At 40.6% G+C, this 21,488-nt stretch overlaps 1 protein-coding gene and 1 pseudogene across 1 annotated transcript in view; one reads left to right on the top strand and one right to left on the bottom strand.

Moving 5' to 3' along the window:
• The first annotated feature begins 371 nt into the window (after positions 1-371).
• Positions 372-21,488, top strand: part of RRAGD (Ras related GTP binding D) — a 37,730-nt gene continuing 16,613 nt past the window's right edge. Inside the window, exons 1-2 of the mRNA XM_006926310.3 lie at positions 372-971; positions 17,305-17,600. Of these exons, the coding sequence (XP_006926372.1) occupies positions 836-971; positions 17,305-17,600 (432 nt within the window). The 5' untranslated portion in view covers positions 372-835. The remainder of the gene's footprint in view (positions 972-17,304; positions 17,601-21,488) is intronic.
• LOC112474935 lies at positions 12,289-12,407 on the bottom strand (annotated as a pseudogene).

The following is a 21,488-nucleotide window of genomic DNA, read 5'->3' on the forward strand; positions in this document are numbered from 1 at the left end:
GCCTCTGCAGTGCATTTCTCTTGAGTTTTCTTCTTTGGGTGCTTCAGCATCCACCGGGTGTCCTAGGAACGCTGCTCTGGGTAGCTCAGGCGCAGCAATGTTGGGGGGATAGCCCACTTGAGACTGGAGCCCTCCCCCATGATTAAAAACTGGAAATGTGCGCCCAAGGTAGGGTGTGTGTGTCGGGGGTGGGTGGAGGGGAGGTTCTCTGGGTGTGCAGGCCTCCAGCTCTCCTGCCTGTGCGGGGACCACGTGCAGAAGCGGCACGTGGGGGCCCTTGGCGCGCAGCCGCGGTGTGTGCTTGCACCCAGTCCCGGGGCCCCGGGTACCGGGCGTGTTTCCGTGTGCGCTTCTGGGTTGGCCGAGGGCCCCACGCCGCCCCGCTCCCCCTGTGAGTGTGTGTGTGCGGCCTCAGCCCAGTGCCCGCCGAGCGGTGCCTGCGCCCGGGAGAGCGCGCGCGCGCCCGTGCGGTGTGTCTGTGTGTGTGTGTGTGTGTGTGAGTGTGCGTGTGTGTGTGAGTGTGTGTGTGACAGTGTGTGTCAGGTGACTTGAGTCACGCAGTCTCTCTCTCCCTCCTCGGGGAGGAACTGCCGCGCTCCTGCTGAGTCCTCCGCCGGTAGGCGGGCGGGGCGGCGAGGGGGCTCCGGGCGCGCTGGGAACCGCGGGACCCAGACCTGGACGCCGCTCGCCGGGGGAACTCGCGGCCCCCGCCTCCGCCGGCTCCCGCCACGCTCCAGACAAAACCCCAATTCAGAGAGGTTGCGAGCGGCAAGCGAGGAGGCTTAGCCCCCACCCGGGAACCCCGCCTCTCCCGGGACGGCCAGCCGTGGGCGCAATGAGCCAGGTGCTGGGGAAACCGCAGCTGGAGGACGAGGACGACGACGAGGAGGACGAGCTGGTGGGGCTCGCGGACTACGGGGACGGGCCTGACTCCTCGGACGCTGACCCGGACAGCGGGACGGAGGAGGGAGGTGAGCGCGGGGTCCCCCGCCCCTCCTCGCCCCGCGCGTCCTCAGCCCGCACCCAGTCCCTTCCCTCTGTGTTTTCCCGCCCCCGGCCGGGCCAGGCGCGCGGGCCGCGGACTTGGAGCGGATCCAGGAGAGCGGAGTTGCGGGGTGGGGGTGGGGAGGGGCGCCAGAGGAGGGACCGCAAGCTGCAAAATGGGGGAGCCCGAGTGCAGGCGGCGATGGGGAGGGATCGGTGGGGAGAGCAGAGAGAAAGCGTCTGGGCAGGAGGAACGTGCGCTTGCTGGCCCCTTCCAGGGCCAGTACCTCCCCCACCTCTCATCCGAGCTCTCGGCAGGGTCTGGGGTTTGGGGAGGGAAGGGAACCGCCCGGCTCGCCCCGGGACCTCTCCCTGATTGCTGCTGTTGAAGCCGGGGTCAGATGTCGTGGCTAAAAAAGGCAGCCGGTGGCAGCGTGACTGGCAGGGTCGTCGGCAGCTGCGGGTGTCAGTCTTGTCTCGTGTCGTCGCGGGAGGGGTCCTGGGGCCGCCTAGGTTTGCGGCTTAGGACACCGGTGGAGCGGTGGGGAGATGCACCAGGTGATAAGGGAGTCGCCGAGTGGCCACAGGTTTCCTGGGTTTCAGGCAAACATGGTTGTTAGGACACCTTATCTACGCTCAGTGTCACCACCTGGACATGGCAGTGCCTTGCCCTGGAGTGAGCGCGGGGCGGGGGAGTACGTTGCGACTCAGAAACAAACTGTGTTTGCTATTGAAGCGGGATTTAACAATTGTTCAGCCTGTGGGGGTTTTTCTGCAATTAATTCTTAAGGCCTAAGAAAGTTGAGAGCTTTTTAGGATTCCAGAAGGTTTCATCTTTTTTCTCTTCCAAAGCAAGGAAAAGCCTTTTATTGTAAGGTCGCTCGGAAAGGTCAACAGAAGGAGGCCAGATAAACATAACATCTAGGTGAAGCTGTATGCATCCAAAGAAGGAACTAACTTGTCAATTTTTGACTTTGAAGAAATTGTGTAAGGGATAAAAATACCATGGTGACTGTTGATTTTTAAGAACTTCTATTAAATTAATTGAAGCTATTTTAAATTCCCTATACAAAGCTTTTCTAGGGGGAAAACAGTTTTCATTATTTTGCATATGGTAGGTGCTACATTCAATGAACCAGAATAGGAAGAAAGTTAACTAAACCTGAGCATGGTAGACGGGAGAGAAGCTTTCCAAGTCACCCTTTTTCATCATGGCCTGTCTCCAGGGAGGATTTGTGCTAATTCCCCATTTGCTTAAACTGGAGTGTGCACCTGTGCACTTCTCTCTTCTGCACTCTACATAATTGGTCCCTCAGTTGAGCACGTGGTTACATTTTTGTAGATAAAGGCGTTCAACCCTTTTGTTGGAATCCCTAGGGCTACCTTGGTAATTAAATTGTTCAGTCACTTCATTATTATTCAAATTGCTTTTGTTGGCTCCTACCTAGATTCTTGGGAGACTTCAGAGAGGTTCAGAATGGGGATGTGTTTGCAAGATGTTTGAAATGGTAGACACACAATAATAGGGTGTATTTGTGGTACTCTAAGGAAAAAAAATGAGAAAAGAGACTATATCCGGGAAGAAAAGCCCTGTTAATTTGATATTGCCTTGGGGGCCAGAGAGATTCCAGGAAAAGCACAGAATCTATTCTACATCTCTTTAAGGGGGCACTTTGAAAATTTGATTTGGGGACTTGAAATTGTAGTGAAAGTAAAGTTTTGTTTCAGGGGTGGGATTTCTCGAACAAAGGGCTTCCACAGAGCCTGGTCTTGGATGCTCCCCACTGCTCTTAACCTAAAGGCAAACCTCTCCCAGAACTTATTCTTTTGATTACTTAAGTGATAAAATCCTCCCTTTTGAGTTCTGGATCATCCTGGAATCTTGCTATAAAAGTATCGAGTATATTTATGTGGTAAGAGGAGCAATAAATGAATTCTTGCTCCCCCAAATATTCTCAGAAGACTTCCTCTATTATCTCAAGCTCCTGTTCTTTCCACGTGTTCCTGGCTTTGATTTTGGGGTTTAGGCCTGAATATAGAATTTCCATCAGAACATTTGCTCTCTAGAGTTGCAGATAGGCTCCTTGGTCAGCAGTTCTAGCAAGGACTGTCCCTGACAGCTGTCAAGTCAGTTGATCTGGCCCCGAGGAATCAGGATGAGGAGAGAGGTTGAGAGTTGCCACTTCCATTCCTGGGACCTTAAGGTGCCACCAAAGGTTCATCCCGATTTCTAATGGGCCCTGGGCATGTGTTGCATTATAATCCTTTGTTACTTTGGGTAAAATTTACATTTACTTACTCTCAAACTTAGAAAAACATGGAACGTTGGGGAGAAAAAGGACTGACTTACTCTGAGGAAAGATGGATATGGTGCACTTTGAACCATAAACAAAGCTTTTCTCTAATGAACCTTTCTCCCCCTTCTCCTTCCTAATGGACTTGATTTAGTGCCTGTATTCGCTCAGTGGAGACTTGGCACTTCTTCCATGAGGTTCAGAAATCTACCCTGATTGGTGGGATGCAAGACTGACAAGCATTGCTGTGCAAAAAACGTGGATTGAAGGTGGATAGTGTTTTTCCTTAGTCTTATAAGGAACCTTTGATCTTATTTTTAAATTGAGCATCTTGTGAGTTTTCCCACATCGTGCTAAGTTTGAAAACGTAATGCTGCTAAGGTGAGACTTAAATTGCACTTCCCTGGTCTGCACTTAAAATTTTATTCCGTGAATACCAAGAGTGTTCCTGGGTATTTTAGTGATTTTTTGACACATGGATTTTTAAATCTGTAGTAAATTACTGTACTTTAAAAACTATAATAACAAGGAAAGCAATTAAAAGTTCATATTTAATCAAAAAGCGAGATTGTTTTTTTCTCCAAAGTCCCAATATTTAAAGGAAACTTGGCTAAGACAGCTGCTCACCCACAGTTCAGCTAAGTGTGGTCTTGTTTCCATAGCAGCCTGAGTACTCTCTTAGGGTCTGAGGAAGTGACAGTTTAGGTGGTTACTGGAGGCAAAAAAAAAAAAAAATTCCAGGGACAGCAGGTGGTACTTCCCTGATGGGTGTAAATGTGGTGAATCCAGCAATTCACATTTGTTAATCATTAGTGTCAGCTATTTTTTTCCCCTTAAAATAATTTAAAGATTATTAGTAAATTCATTTTCTCATTGTTCTTTGAGAGTAAGCAGAGATAATTGTTCTGATATGCCAGATGACTTTTCTGCAGCTACAACATGAGCTACAAATGAGCAAGGTTTAGGAGAGGGTCAAGTTCACAGAAATGTAAGTTTCTTTCCTTGTAATTCTGCCTTTTTCAAAAAGAATTGAGATGACTACAACCCTGGCTGTAGCTAATCTCTTGGGTTCCCTTCTGGCCTGGAAATATAGAGATACAGAAAATTTGGAATAGATGGAAATACAGAATAGTTTAAAATGGTGTGACCAAAGTCACACCTGAGGCACAGTGCTTGTTTGAATGCATATAGTTAGAGAACATACTTTTATATCAGGTGCTTTGTAAACATGTTTCAGTGATTCATTGTATCATAGAATCTTGATTCTCTGCTCTTATGAGAAATCTCTCCCATTTAAATATTAGAACAGACATAGGGTAGTCTAATGGATATAAGAGGGAGAAACAGCAAGTTCTGGAGTTCGGATAAAGGGTATGGCTCTGAGTTTGAAAGACAAGTTTTTTCAGTCCCCAGGTTACCTTGTCTCTTTCAAAGTTCACTCTCTGCTTTATTCATCTCCCCACACCCATGGTTATTGTTGGTAACATAGCTTTCACTTCTTACCATAGCCACTTCTTTCTTGCTCTTTTTTCTTCTCTACCTCCTTTATTCTTCTTTATCTTTTTTTTTTTTAACTTCTTTATTCTCCCTCTTCTGCAAAAGCCTTGAAGCCCTCTTGTGATAGTGGCTTTCCCTGGTTTTGCTGTAACACTCAGAGCAAATAGGTTTCCCATTCCTGGCCTAAAACACACAGGGACCCAGTTGACATCTCTTGAGGGAAGACGCCAGCTCGATTTCTCAGTGTTTAAAATAGGGACTACATAAAACCAACCTCGATCATTCTCAAAGTAATTGTTAAAAAAAAAAAGTTCACAAGAACACTTTTCCCTTCTTGTTGGAGCATTGGTAGATCAGAAAACATTAGAAATATTATCTAATATATATGTAAAGAAAGTATTTGTGGATGGAATCATGTTTTTTTAGTTACTTGCCCCGATGTGAGATTTCATAAAGATTTGGTCCTTGCATATAAATAAAAATAAATAAAAATCACCTTTATGTCTTTGAAAAGATATGTTCTGTTTACATTTGTTTCTCCTTACTAAATAGTTAATCAAATGGACAGTGAATCTTCATGATTTTTCTATAGTCTCATTAATGGTACTATTATGCATATATTTAATTCCCTCTTGGGTTGGAATTTCTTACTGAACTCTTGGGTCTTAAATGTATAAGTAGTTTTATTGATTGAAAATTTAAAGGACCACAGATAATGTTGCAAATAGAAACAAACCAGAGGCGTCTTCCTAAAACCATAAGTAAATAGAACCTTAAGCCTTTGTTGAACCCACTGAATACTAATAGCTAAGAAATTCCAACTTTCCCTTAAGACTGAGTGAGCCTTTCACAGTAGTCACATTCCATAAAAGACCCTCTTCTTACCTAGGCTTGGGCTGGGAACATGTGTGTGTGTTTACATACATACATGCTGATAGCGACTGATAGGTGAAGAAATAAAGACTCATGGACATGTACAGGGTCGCACAGCTGGTAAATGGCAGAGCTTGGACTTGAACCCCAGTCTGGCACTAACCTAGTATTTTTTAAACCATTTTACTTGCCATGAGATTGCTACCATGTTACTCGAATTCTTTCACTAAATCTGTGTTGTATTGTCCCATTTTCGACCTGTTTAAAGGTGTTACCTCTTGGAGAATTTAGTTATAATAGCTCTCAGTTGTATAATACATCAGAATTTATGAAGTACATTTCATATGATGTCTCATTTTCCCTTGAGCTCAGGAAGGCAGGGCCAGCCTTGTTAGCACTGTGTGTGTCGGGGCGGGGAGGCGGGCGGCACACATTGGCCTTCAATTCCCATTTTCCTTATTTCTGGCTCCTTTGTTGTGATATTCCCAGCCCACAGATCAGCCAGGTGTGGCCCAGGTGGCCTTGCGGCTCAAGGTGCTGCTCCATCTTTCTCTCCCTTCTGTATTTACAAGGCCTACTGGTTTTTGACGGGGCTCTGCCAGTTACTGATTAATTAGCCTGCGGGGGTTAAAAACTGATAAGAGCCACGTTAGATGACTCCTCCCCATAATGCTGTTCCTTGAGTGATTGAGTTTCCCTGGCATCTCCAGTAGTCTAGTTTACAAAGCTGGATTGTTTGGGGGAAATTTGGCACTGACAGGACCCAGTGCAAAATAGGTAAGAAGTATGTTCATTGTTTCTGATCACAATAGATAAACTTTACCTGGGCATAAAGCTCATTCTCTTGATTCCCAAGCACTGTTTGGGACCAAAAACAGTTAACAAATTTCTTTTGAAAGCTTCAGTTAATTTAGCTTCAAATTCTGCTCACTTTCATTCAGTCATCCCAACCAGCAAACACCTACCTATTGAGTATTCATTGTGATAAGCAGTGAGGCTTCAGTCTTTAACTCTGTAAAGAATAAACATGATCAACTTGAGGATTAGAGATGACACTGCATGCTATGCAGGTGCTCAGTAAATGGTAACCACTTGGTGGTAAGAGGTTGTCACATGCATTGGTTTGAGCTACTTTATGGTGGCTAAGGCTAAAACCTCTCAAATGTGCGCTCACCCTAAGCCAGCAAGATCAGGGACAAAAAGGACCATGGACAGCCTCAGCAACTTCAATTCCCACTTCAAACCTGTCTGCAACCTCAGTCTTATGGCCTTTCTGAACCCCCAGATCCTTTTCTCAACTGAGCTACAGGCCAACAGACATACCAGACCAACCACTTCAAATAGGTATCCATTCCTTCTCATTTCCATGGGTCCGTGCCTTAGTTCTTTCATGTCTCATTTATGTCCAAGACAACTTCCTACTGCTGTCTGGAGGAAAAACTTTTCCTCTGTTCTCTTAGGTTCTGAATTGGGGGCCTGCAAATTAAACCAACAAAAGACAGATTAACAAGAGAAAAGCAGGTTTAATTACGTGCATGAGAGTTCACAAAAAAAATGCCACTCAAGGAAGTAGGTAGAATTTGGGGCTTATAGAGCACCTTAACAGAGGATGGGGAGGGACAGAGGGATACTTCTGGGAGAACAAATAACTTCTTATAAGGGGGTGGGAAAAAGGGCACCAATGGAAAAACAAATGACTTTTTGGAAAAATGAATGGGCCCATTGGAAAATAGTAGGGCAATGTGACAGTTTTGTGACCATGTCTGTTTGGGTGTGATGCCAACTTATCTTCTGGTCTCAGTCTCCAATAAGAGAAGATAAGAGTTGCTCCCGGGAAGGAGATTTATGACAATTGAGTTCTTTTGGGAGGCTCTGCTTTAGGCAAATAAAAGATTTCAGGAACCCAATTGCCTTTTGCTCAAAATAATTTTTATGCCACAGTGGCTTATTCTAGACCTCTTCACCGTCTCCACACTGACCCCCTCTAGGGAGTCTGTTTTCCAGTGAACTTTCTGAAGTATAAATCTGATCACATTAGTCTCCCCTTAAAATCCTTAGTGATTTCCTCATGGCTTTCAGGGTAGAATCTAAACTTCCTAGCATCTCATTCATGAGCTATATCCTGTTACGTCTCTATATTGTATTTTGTGTGTATGTATGTGAAGGAGACACAATAAACAAGTAAACAAGAAGACACAAAGTAAAAAGACATTATTTCTTATAGTGATAAGTACAATTAAGAAGACAACAGGCTTCTTAGGAAGCGATGGGACCTGGTTTAGATCCATGGAGAGGTAAAATTGCCCCTGGGCTGAGGGGAAGCCTGTCAGGTGCAGGGAGGATCAGGTCCAGATCCTGAGGTGAGGAACCAGAAATTCGCCTGTGTGGCCGCAGCATAGGGAACTGTTGGGGAAGGTGAACCAGGCTTGGGATGAAGAGGGTAGCCCACACAGGGCCTTTTGGGCAAGAAGATTTTATTCTAAATGCTTTGGATTTTATTCTAAATGCTGTGGGAAGCCACTGGACAGTGCGGAGCCTTTTCTTGCCTTTAAACTGCATTCCCTAAACTCCAGGAAGGCCAAAAGGTCTTCCTGGCATGACCTTTCTCTCATTCATCTCTTATGCCTCCTCTTCTTTAAGACTCAGATGTTGTATTTCTCCAGGGAGCCCTCTCTCTGAGCCCACAACACCTAGCTAGCAATGAATTGTCAGTTTTTCTTGTCTATTTTCCCCTCTAATCGCTCAGGGATGAATCTTTTCTTTGTGTCTGCAGCCCCTGGCTCAGCCCTGACAAACACTTGGCAGACTTTCAGGGAACCTTTATGAAACAGAACAAACTGCCCTCTTGTAAATTTCACCTCACTCCTGCAACTTCCTCCAAGCCCTGCTGGAACTTTTAAAGAGCCCTCTGTGGGGTTCCATCTAGCCCCAAATCCTATAGTTCCTTTCTGATTTCCTTTTTTTTTAAACAAAAACAAAAACAAAAACAAAAACATACTAGCCCTTTTGTTGCCCTTTTCAAAGCAGCGATCATCCTTCATTCTCTTCCATATTTTCACCTTTCTTAGGTTGTTCTTGTAAAACTTGAGTGAGTAGGTGACGCTCAGGGAAATGTTGGTGGAGCCAGCCCAGCCATCCCCAGGAGGCCAGGAGGTTAGGGTGTTCCCTGTCCTGATGTAAGCCTCCTGCTCACAGAGTGGAATGAGACTCTCTGAGAAACTCTGAGAAATCCCAAAAGGTTTCAGAAGTGGAGATACTTGAGGGAAGAGTGGAAGAAGATTAGAGGGGAGATTTTTGTCAGCAGTCCTTTCTGAGGTAAGAAATCTCCCCTGATTAATAGCAGTGCTCAAAAAAAAAGTGCATTTATATCATGAACCACCACCCACATATGTATAAGTAAACTCAAAAGAGTTTCACTAGCAGTATTTACTCTTATTATGCCTGATGTACTCTGATATGTTCTAGTCTCTTCCTTTTTCACTGTTGTGGTTACTATTTAATGCCATCTGATTGGTGGCTAAGGACTCCACCACAGTCCAGCCCTGTGACCTTGGGCAGGTTCCGTCCCACAGATTCCTCAAGTGTAAAACAGACTTGTACCTCCTCGTGGGATGGATAAAGTTTGTAGAAATGTCTAGAGAGGTCCCTGGTACACAGTATATTTCCATACACACCAGCTAGACGTGATAAAGTGAATCTGCGTGGGTCAAAGAGGTCTACACAGTTGATGGTACTCTTGCTGATCTAGTTGCCATTCCCCAGTTGATTACAGATAGTGGCCTCTGCTTGAATTTGGCAGGGAAAAGGAAATACTTCCATCTGTGTGTGTGTGTGTGTGTGTGTGTGTGTGATGATGGCTGTTTGTGTATTTCACTTCCCAGCTGCTCTACGTAGGCAAACATTGCATATACAGCCCCTCCTCTTCATGGTAGTTCCCATCACTCCCCCACTCTCCCAGGGGGAATGGGTCTAGCCTCCAGGGCACCAGCACGGATGACCATGGCACACAGACTTGCAGACCCTGCCGAAAGTAAGTTAAAATCTACACCAATATCCAGCAGTTATAAATGGTGAAGAAATAAAGACATAAACATTTAAATATGTTTTTGTGTTTATACATAATTTAATGTGCAGTTTTGCTTTATTTTATTGAAGGCAGTGTTGCACAGCAGAAAAAAAAAGAATGGATAGACTTTGGATGGGCCAAACCTCAGTTTGAATGTTACTTGACCTTCCTGAGCCTGTTTCTTTACCTGTGAAATGGGGAGAATAATATCTATTCTTCAAAGAGTGTGAATGGGATGAAGTATGTATAGTACCTAGTGCAGTGGTTGGTATATGGAAGGCACCTTTATAGGTGGTTGCTCAGAGTTTTCATTGCATGCCTGTTGCACATTGTGCCTTTGCTTACATTTGGGTTCCCCTCTCTTGGAGGGCTTCCCCCACTCCCAACCCCATCCAGATCCTGCACTGCTTTAAGTTTGCATTCCTAGCTCTTGTCATCCCCTGGGTTCCTCCCCACAGCCCACTGGGCCTTTCTCCCCTACTTTGCATTTATCTAACACTGTTTGGGAGGTGATAATGGAGCAACTATAGCTCTTTAGGTTTCCGTTCTTGTCCTCAAGAGTACATTTTTTAAAATAACTGTGTTGAGGTATAATTGCCAAAATGCATCTTTTTCATAAGTTTTGTTATGTGTGTATACCTGTGAAACCATCACCATAATCAAGAAGAACACACATCCATCACCTCCAACAGTGTCCTGGTACCTTTTAGTAGTCCATCCCTCCAACCCCTCTTACTACCTCTTCCATTTCCTAGGCAGCCACTGATCTACTTGTTTACAGTTTTTCGAACTTTGTGTAAATGCAATTATAGAGTATCCTTTTTCAACTAGCTTCTTTCACTCAGCATAATTATTTTGAGATTCATCCATATTATATATATCAATAGTTTATTTTTATTTTTTTATGTTGCTCAGATATACTTTTTTTCACCTATTGATGGACATTTGGGTTTCTAGTTTTTGACTATTACAAATAAAATTATTATGAGCCTTCGAATACAAGTTTTTGTATAGACATATGCTCTCGTTCCTTTTGGGTAAATACCTAGCAGTAGAATGGTTGGGATAATGTAATAGATGTATATTTAACTTTTTAAGAAACCACCAAACTTTTCCAAAATGGTTGTATCATTTTACATTTTCACTAGCAGCGTATGAGAATTATAGTGTCTCCACATTCTCGTCAACACTTGTTACTGTCTGTCTGCTTAATGTTAGCCATCTCAGTAGGTGAATGGTGGTATCTCATTGCAGTTTTGATTCATATTTTCCTGATGACTAATGATGTGTTGGGCATCTTTTCATGTGCTTATTTACCTTCCATAAATCTTCTTCAATGAATTGTCTGTTCAAATCTTTTGCCCTCCCTGCCTTTTCAGTTGGATTTTGTTTTCTAATTAATGAGTTTTTAGAGTTCTTTAAATATTCTGGATACAAATCCTTAATCAGATATACGATTTGCAAATATTTTCTCCGAATTTGTGGTTTGTCCTTTTTTTTTCTTTTTTAATTATTTAAACAGTGTCATTTGAAGAGCATAAGATTTTATTTTAGTAAAGTCCAAGTTATCAGTTTTGGGGGAGGGTGTCATATCTAACTTTGCCTATCCTAAGGCCATAAATATATTCTAGAAGTTACATAGTTTTAGGCATTACAATTAGGCCTATGATTTGTTTTGAGTTAATTTTTATATATTCTGTGAGATATGGATTGAAATTCTTTTTTGGCATATGGATATCCAATTGTTTTAGCACTCTGGTGAAAATGATTATCCTTTCCCCATGGAGTTGGCTTTTCATCTTTGTCAAAAATCAGTTGTCTATGTATGTGTGGGTTTATTTCTGAACTCCCAATTCTGTTCCAGTGATCTGTTTGTCTATCTTTGTGCCAGTACTACCCTGTCTAGACTAGATTTTAAATTTCTCCAAGATAGGAACCATGTTTTACATATCTTTTTTACATGTCCAACCAGCAGGTTACCAAGCAACTATATATATAGTATTGAAAAGAAAACAGAAACCTTAATACGGCCATTTAAAAAAGAAAATGTGGAGTTGAATTCACAAGGAGTGTTTAATATTTTGAAACTTGTGTTTGGCATATAAAATCACGAAAATATAAAAGATTTTCAGTGAGCTTGTATATCTTTGAAATTTAACTTAAAGGTCTGAATTTGTGAATTAAAGCATAAAACTGTGTCGGTTGTCTTCTGATCCTCTCGTAATCTGTCTTTCATGGCTCCCTATACTTTAACTTTTTTCTTTTTCAAAACTAATTTTAATTATATATGTATGTATTTTCTTTTAAGAATAGAACCCAAATCCCATTAATGATTTCCCTAAATCCTCCCCGCACTCATGCTTTGCTGTTTGCTTGCATCCTTCTAGACATTTTTCTAATATTTTCTACTGGTTTGACATGATTATTTTTAAATTAAAAAAAAGATACAAAACTATGCTTTTCTAACAAGACCCATAGTGTTCTTTTACTTACCTTTTACCTACCTGTTTTTCACCAGTCTCACATGTCTACATTGTCAGGAATTTTAGTGTTTTTTTTTTTTTTTTTTTTTAACACCTACAGCACCTGGTCTTCCTAGGAGGTCTCCCATCCAAGTACTAACCAAGACCGACCCTGCTTAGCTTTCACGATCAGACGGGATCAGACATGTTCAGGGTAGCATGGCCATAGGCAGGAAGTTTAGTTTCTGATTTCTGTTTAAAAATTTAAAGTCAATACTTATTTAAAATTAATGCGTTTCACTAGAATTTATTTGTTTTCCATTGCTTTTTGCATTACACTATGTATAGGGTGTATTTTTTCTTTCAGGAGTACGTCCTTAAGTAATTCTTTCAAAGAGATTAAGCGGGCAATAAACTTTCTGAGTCCTTGGATATCTGAAAATGTCTTTACCACCTTTGAAAATTAGTATGGCTGGGTATATAAATCAAATTCAAAGATATTTTCCTCCTGTCCTTTGAAGATCCTGTTCTATTCTCTTCTTCCGTCTCGTGTTGTTAAGATGTCTGATGTCTTTCTTGATTCCTTTGTTGGTAATTGTTTTCTGAATTTGAAGGATTTTATTCTTGATGTTTTGAAGTTTTACTATGATTATCCTAGGTGTGGATTTATTTTCGTTTAAATTTCTCCCTTTTAACTTGTGGGCCTGTTCATTTTGAGTTTTATTTTACCTTAGTTTGGGGAAGGCATATCTATTTTTTAATTAAATATTGCTTTCCTCTATATTCTGTATTTCCTTGTTTTGGAACTTCTTTGGCAGGATAATGGAACTTCTGAATCTTATTCCTAATGTCATTTTAACTTTTATTTCATATTTTTCAGTGCTTTATCTCTTTGTGTACTGCATTCTGAGAGAATTTAATTTTCCAATTCACTGTTGTCCTCTTTATCTGTGTTTATTCTGCTATTCAATCCATTTATCACTCCTGTCCTACAATTATATTTTTATTTCCAAAATCTCTAAAGCTCTTTTTCATGACTGCTCTTATTCTGAAACTGCCTGTTCTTATTTCATGAATGTCATAGTGTCTCTTATCACTGTTTCTTCTAATTACACTCAACTTCTGTTTGCTCTGATTCCATTGTGAACTCTGCTTCTCCGAGTGTACATTCCTCCATTCGTTGAGTCTGTGTTCTATTCTGTAATCTTGGCTTTCCTCAAATGTTTGGCATTTGAGGAAATGTCCGGAGGGAAGATGGTGCAGCTTCCACCTCTTGAAATCCATACACATTGTAGTAAGAGTTAGGGAAGAGTTGGAGGGCCGTAGCATGGTTGCTCCCTGTTCCTTCTAGGCATCGCTAACCCCTGGGGCACTGCTTTCTCTCTCCTACCCAAGCTTCTACATTCACTGCTCCCGCCTAGAACATATTCTAGAGTATGTGTAGAATGGGGTTTGGTAGATGGGCAGTGGTGCACAGAGTTTATCTGCTTGACTCTTCTCACTTTGATTCTCTAAATAACGACCCTGTTGGTTGTCTTCTTGCCCTTTCCTGTTTGGGCTTAACACTAGTTCTACCTTCTGCAGCAGAATCTTTCCATTCACATCAAAAAAGGGATGCAGGTTCCTGCTTCAGTCTGATCTTTGTGTTTCTTAGGGAGTTCTCAGTAATTCGTCATCTTGAGTTTTCTTTTTGTTTCACGCTCAGCTGAGCTTGAAAATACCATGTTTATTTGTTCATCTTTTTATTTTTATTATTATTTTTAGGGATTTAGTATGGGAGGAGAACACTGCAACATGTTATATCTGATATTTTGAAACTGAAAGTTCTGGGGTTTTTTCCAATTCGTGCCCTGGTTTTGCTAAGATTGATTGAAATGGTAATACTGCAAGTGAGTAGCATATAATTACTGATGAAGAAGAAAGCTGGTGACCTTTTGGGTAGTTTTTACTTCCATACACTGCTTCTATTGTATATCATCAGCAATTTGTTGGATTGGGTTAAGTCGAACTGGAAAGGCGTGTGTGAGTAGGATGGGATGAGATGTCGCTTATAATAGAGTAGTATCAGTATACACCGCACCTGCCTACTTTATTCAATTATTGTTTTACCCAAAATGTGTGTATTTACCTATACCTATTACAAATTCAAATATCAATATATAATAGTAAATGAAATTAACTAAGATATTATCAAGTATTAATATGTTTTTTTTTAATTGTTACAATAGGGAAATAAAGGATTACTTTTCAGTCTCTATTGGATTAGGCTTAGACTGGGATCAGGGACTGAGAATGACATAAAAGGTATATAGTTCAGAAGGAAACAAAAATAAATTTAGAAAAACAATTTAATTTATGTACAAAAATGTATATTTGCCAATATTCTGCCTTTTTTCTTAAAATATTGGTTTCCTTTCCTGACCTTTCTCCAAGTTTTATACCAGGTCTTTTGTTTATTATTTATTTTGATCAGTCATGAAGCTTTTTTAAAAAAAATTGAGATATTTTACATACCATAATAGTTGCCCTTTAAAAAAATACAAATCAGTGGTTTTAATGTATTTAGAAAGGTGTGCAATCATTTCTCCTGTTTAATTCCAGAACATTTTCATCACTCCAAAGAAACCACATACCCATTAACAGTTACTTCTCGTTTGCCTTTCTCTTTATCCTCTGGCAACCACAAAGTACCTCTTGTCTCTAGATTTGTCTATTCTGGACATTTCATATGAATGGAATCAAACAATATGTGTTGTGTGTCTGGCTTCTTTCACTTTCATTGTTTATTTGTGTTCTGTCATAAGTCAGTATTTCATTCCTTTTTTTATGGCCGAATAATATTCTATTTTATGGACATACCACATTTTGTTAATCATCAGTTGATGGCCTTTGGGTTGTTTCCACTTTTTGGCTATTATGAATAATGCTGCTGTGAACATTCAAGTATAAATCTTTGCTTGGATATATATTTTCACTTCTTTGACTATATTCCTAGGAATGGAATTGCTGGGTCACATGGTGACTCAATGTTTAACCTTTTGAGGAAATGCCAAACTTTTTTTTTTTCAAAGCACATCATTTTGCATTTTCATCAATAGTCTATGAGGATTCCAATTTATTCACATCCTCACCAACATTTGTTATTGTCTTTTTGATTATAGCCATCCTAGTGGGTGTGAAGTAGCATCTTATTGTTCTGATTAGTATTTCTCTGATAGCTAATGATATGGAGTATCTTTTCATGTGTTCTATTGCCATTTGTGTATCTTCTTTGGAGAAATGTCTGTTTAGATTCTTTGCTTATTTTTTCTTCTGTTGTCCTTTTATTGTTAAATTGTAAAAGTTCTTTTTTATATTCTGGATACTAGACCTTTATCACATAAGATAATTTGCAAATGTTTTCTCTCGTTCTGTGGGTTGTCTTCACCTTCTTGATAGGGTCCTTTGAAGCACGAAAGTTTTTCATTTTGATGGAGTCCTGTTTATTTTTTCTGTGGTTACTTGTGCTTTTGGGGTCATAGCTAAGAAACCATCACCTAACCAAAGTCAGCAAGATTTACACCTATGTTTCCTTTTAAGAGTTTTATAAGTTTACTCTTAAATTTAGATGTTTCATCCATTTTGAGTTAATTTTTGTATATGGTGTGGGAACTCTATTCTTTTGTTTTTGTATATCCAGTTTGTCCTAGCACCATTTGCTGAATGGGCCTTATTTTTAATAATCATTTTAGATCCTTGACCTCATTTTATTATCATATCAGCCTTACGAGATTTTTATTGTCATTGTCAACTCCATTTTAGGGACTTTGAAACTGAGTCTCAGAAGCTAAATATCTTGTCCAAGGTCTCACAGATCAAATCCCAGGTCTTGTTGACTCCGGGCCCTCATGTTTAACGAATAGATGATACTTCCTTTGCTTCTCTGAAATGTACACACTCTTAGTCAAGTAGGAATACTGCTTAGAAATTAAGTGGTTGTCTAGGACTAAAGAACATTGTGTAACTAACACTAGATGTTTCAAGAACAAAGAAAAAGAAAGCCCTATAGAGTTTTGAGCTTTTATACCAATTCCTATTTTTATCTAGTAATACATAATACCTCTAGGACCCTTAGCAAAGCATTTTAGGATTGAATTTTCATTACCAGGGACAAGAGCAATGCTGACGTTGAGACCTTTCTGTGATGATGACCATATTCTATATCTGCGCTAATCTTGCAATGATTCTTGAACCTGAGGAACTGAATTATTTTTATTGTGGTAAAACATACATAACTTACAATTTACCATTTTAACCATTTTTCAGTAAACAGTTCAGTGACATTAAGTACATTCATAGTATTGTGCAAACCGTCACCACCATCCACCTCCAGAACTTTGTCATCTTCCCCAATAGAAACTCTACCCGTTAGACACTAACTATTCATCCTCCCTCCCACCCCATCCGTGGAAACCACCATTCTACTTTCGGTGTCTATGAATTTGACTGCTCTAGGAACTTCATGTAAGGAAGAACTGGATTTTTAATTTTAGTGAATTTTAATTTAACTAGTCACATATGGCTAGTGGCTTCTTTACTGGACAATGCAGGCTTAGAGAGGTGTGCCTCTCACAAAGTTCCCATCTGCTTTTTAATACATTCTGAGTCTGAAGCATCTAGAGCATGCCCATTTTCTAGGCCTTTGTGGCATGCGAGAGCTCTGGCCAGGAGAGGGTAACAGAGAGGCGTAACTCAAATGAACAAGAATTTCTTTAGTGCATAGAGACCCTGATGATCTTGGCAAAGAAGGACATTGCTCTGAAATGCTAACGCTGGATCCTTTCCCTAGATGGTCTGCTCTAGGAAGTCTCTACTCTTCAGCCTCTAGATTCCCTACTCGTGATGTGGAACTGTGCAGGTTTTCTGGCTCTCTGGGATGGTGTGAGAGGTAGTGAAACAGCATTGTCTAGTGTTTTGTGCATACTAAAAGCTAACCCCTCAAGGAGTGGGCTGATATACTTAGCACTCTCCATATTTGGGAAAGTCGCATTGTCAGAATCATTAATCACATCTGAAGTGGAAGTGAAACTCCTCTAATTAACCGCTGTGAAAGTATCTCACCCTCATTCTTGTTTTGTGGTTTCTCCAGTTCTGGACTTCAGCGATCCCTTCAGCACTGAGGTGAAACCGAGAATCCTGCTCATGGGTCTGAGGAGAAGCGGCAAGTCATCTATTCAGAAAGTTGTCTTTCACAAAATGTCTCCCAACGAAACACTGTTCTTGGAGAGCACGAACAAAATCTGCCGGGAAGATGTTTCCAACAGCTCCTTTGTTAATTTTCAGATTTGGGACTTCCCAGGACAGATTGACTTTTTTGACCCTACATTTGACTATGAGATGATCTTCCGGGGAACAGGAGCACTGATTTTTGTCATAGACTCCCAGGTAAAGCTCAGTCTTGGGTTCCACGGGACTGTAGGCCCCTCTCCCCCACATATGCAGCCTCCCCCACCCTTCTGGGTTCAAACAATTTCCATTGTAATGGTTTCAGTTTGGTCTTTAGAACTGGGAATAGGCTTTTCTACCAAACAAGGAATTTCTCATTTGGGGCTCTCAGGGTTTGCAAAGGAGAAAAGGCTCCCTCCATGTAGCCCTGACCAACAAGCAGTGATGATAGGGAGCTGTGTATCTGTGTGCATCTCAGCGAATCACAGACCTAGGAAACCTCACAAATAGAGGAGACCACCATACAGGCCAAGGACAGCGAATATGTGTCCCCCCCTCTGATACTCTTGGTAGACATCTATAAAAGATCACAGGTTCTCTGCAACAAAAGTATGTATATAAGTTTACATTTAAAAATATTTACTATTTTCTATGAAGCTGAAGTTCTGGGTGAAAATTTTTTTTTCCAAATTAAATTATTATAATTATTATTAGTACACAATTGATTAAGACAGCATACCTACTGTGTATTTTATAGGTAAATATTAAATATAAAAAATGAAATTTGAGATAAATGTTTCTTTTAAGAAGATGATATTTTTCCACTTAGTTCATGTATCGATGCTTGAATAAGACAGGATTTGGCATCAATTCTATTTTTGTTTTTGTTGATATAGCTATAAGCATTGAGTAACTTGTTCACATCAGAGAATATGTAGATATAGGCTAAATTTGGATAGAACATTCACTCAATTACTTAAACTCCTTACAAGTTACATTCCCTAAATTGCCCAGTTTTCTATCACGAAAAACTATTTTTAGTAGTTTATCAACAGACATGCTGAAAGCAAAGAATTAGAATCCCCTTGACTGATGAAGAGCCTTATTACCCAGGCATTAGAGTAATTCACTTTATCAGTTATTCAAACCAGCCTTCTGAATGGTCTCTTTGGCATCCTGGGCCTTTCTCCTGTTAAGTGAGAACAGGGCCACTTAAAGGGAGAGAAGGAAAGGAAGCAGCAGGACCACAGGTGCATCTCAGGTAGATCATTATAAGAAGATACAGGCAGCAGGATTGGGACATTGATGCTCTTCAAACTCTCCATATCCAGGTGTCTTAGAAAATGTCCCTGATGCATGGCTCAGCCTGAAGGCCCTCCCAAGGGCTCTCTTTTGCACCTGTAGGAGAATAAAAGGCAGTAAGTCCTACAGGAATATGCTAAACCAACTCTAAATTCAGGCTGAGACATTTTCCTGAAACTGTGGACCTACAATCAAACAGGTGGGCCGAATACTCCCAGCCCCAAGAGGCACCAGTGTAGTTGAAGGGAAGGGATGTGAAGACTTAGTAATAATGGTTCTGAGCCCATGCTTGGAAACTGTTCTCTGAGAAGACCACTGAAGCTTGAGAGCATCATATATTCACTCATGGAACTAGGTGGCTGTGTAATATAATAATGAAATTTTCAACTAAGCCTTTTTGTTCCAAGTGACTGCACTGTGTACTCCTAGCGTAGCTGTGGGAGCTTAGCCAAATGGTTAGAAAGAGTTCTTTCTTTTTTGGTGGGGTGTGGAGCGGGGAGACTTTAAATTCCAATGCCTGATCTAGAAACAGCAGTGCCTTTCCACCCTTGGACCCATCCAGCAATGCATGCTTGTAGACGCTTGCATCAGGTCCAGAGCCTGCTGTCAGTCACTACTTTCCTGGCTGTCCCACTTGTACTGACCTGTTTTCTGGCCCATCTGTGGCCTTGGCAGGATCCCCTGCCTTCCTGCCTCAGGCTGCCAGCACCATAAATCAGGGAGCTTGTTGCTGGAGAGGGGCAGCCAGGGTGTGTACACGTTGCTGCATGGGAGGTCAGGCTCCAGGGATGTCATGCTCATCTATCTCTTCTAAGCTCCATTTTCTCCCTAAGTCACATGGCCACTGTTCTTCAATGGTTGTTGAACTAAGTAGGGGTAGCATTGCATTACATGTGAGTAAGTAGATTCCAACCAGATGACTGATCATTTTAAGACAGTGGCTCAGTAATTACTTACCTTAATACCATGTTATGGTTACATAGTCATTTGCATTTATGGAATTCAGATTTCCAAAGCAAATCTATCTCAGTTGTTTGTACAATGGCTGTAATATAGCTACTTGCCTATTTTCAAATTGTAACCATATTTTGGTTTTAATTCTACCTGAACATAAAAGAAGGCCTTCAATTTGGGTTGGTAAATGTGTTTTTTAAATTTAATTTAATTTTACTTTTAATTGAAATGATTTAAATTTTTTCCCCGTCTACCTGTTTTTTAGCTGTAGGGCAAAGAAAGGTATAAGAATCCCTGCACAATGCATATTTATAGAAATATAAAAAATATGAAGCAAAAATATAAAAACATGAGATTAAATAAGCAGTTTTAGAGTTTGTCTACTATGCTTTTCTATTGGATGCAGACTGTAAAATCATATTTGTAGGACTCTTTACATGATGTGATTACAAGCGCTGAAAAGAAGAGCACACATTAGGGAAGTATCTTGGCAACACTTGAACATCATCCGTTTTATTTCTAAGCAGTGCTCTGTTGGTCTGACACCTCATATTTTTATTTTTTGCTTGTGAATTCCTCACTGTCATAGGATTGCCAGGTAAATCTATCACCAAAAAGAAAATATGTCCTCACAGAATGTAAAATAGAATGAAAGCATCAAGAGTGATTTCCCTCAACCTAAATGTGTGACACCATTAGCCCCGCTGCCAGCAGAACCCACAGAATGTACTACATCTCCAGGGCCACCCTCGGCCCCCCTGAAGCCATTCCACATGTGCCTTGGGACACACATGTCTATAATTCCTAGATCTAATTTTGGATTGAAACTAGGCAGTACATTTTTTCTTTACTTTTATTAGTCCCAGAAGATGATAACAAACACCGTAGGAAAAATCATCGACAATCTCTCTGCTCTAATAAACTGAGTATTTTCTTCTTTTTAATGTAATGTTTAGTCCTTGTAGCTCTATACCGCTTCATCAGTTAATTGGTCATCAGACCATTTTATATGCGTGACAGGGAGATTAGTGCAGCGATTTCTCATAATTTGAGATTGCGATGTACCCTTGACATTGGCTAGCTGCTCATAGGCATGTCCCCTTATCTGCCCTCTTCAGTTAAAGACATAAGCAACAATACTTTTTTTGAGGCGTATTATACATACAATAAAATGCCCTCATTTTAAGTGCACAGTTTATTGAATTTGAAAAATGTATACACCTTGTAACTATCTCACAATCAAGATGTAGAATATTTCGACCACCCCAAGAGCTTCCTTTGTGTCCTTTCTTGAGTAGTCCCCCAAACTTCAGCCCCAGGTAACTGCTGATGTACTTTCTGTCACTATAGATTAATTTGCTTTTTTTAGAATTGCATATATGTGGAAACATACAGTAATAACTTTAGTTTTTATTTGAGATTTTTTAAGGTATTTAAAAAGGGCTGCAAATCATTCATCTAGAATTTTTCCAGAATGCTCAATCTACTATCCCAGTGTCCATTATTTGTCTTTAATTTTAAACAACTCTTTAGAGTTTGAGAGTGAGAGATTACATTTGCTATTTTTCTCTCTATCATTTCTTATTAGTATCTTTAACATTTTTATTTATCTAGAGACTAGGAACACATGTTTATTAATTTAATATGAGGAATAGAAGAACATCAAAAAAAAAAAATCCCCTGTTTTATTGGCTTTCTGTATTTACCCAGGTTTGAAGTCAGAATGGGGAGTGGAAAGTCCTTTAAATTCTGTCCTATAGCTCCCTTTCCTTTTTTTTTTGCTATAAAAACAAGACCTGTTCATACCCTTCAAATTGGCAATAATGAAGAGACCTGACCACACTAAGTATT

Source organism: Pteropus alecto, unplaced genomic scaffold, assembly GCF_000325575.1.
Source record: "Pteropus alecto unplaced genomic scaffold, ASM32557v1 scaffold7, whole genome shotgun sequence".
Lineage (NCBI taxonomy): Eukaryota > Metazoa > Chordata > Mammalia > Chiroptera > Pteropodidae > Pteropus > Pteropus alecto.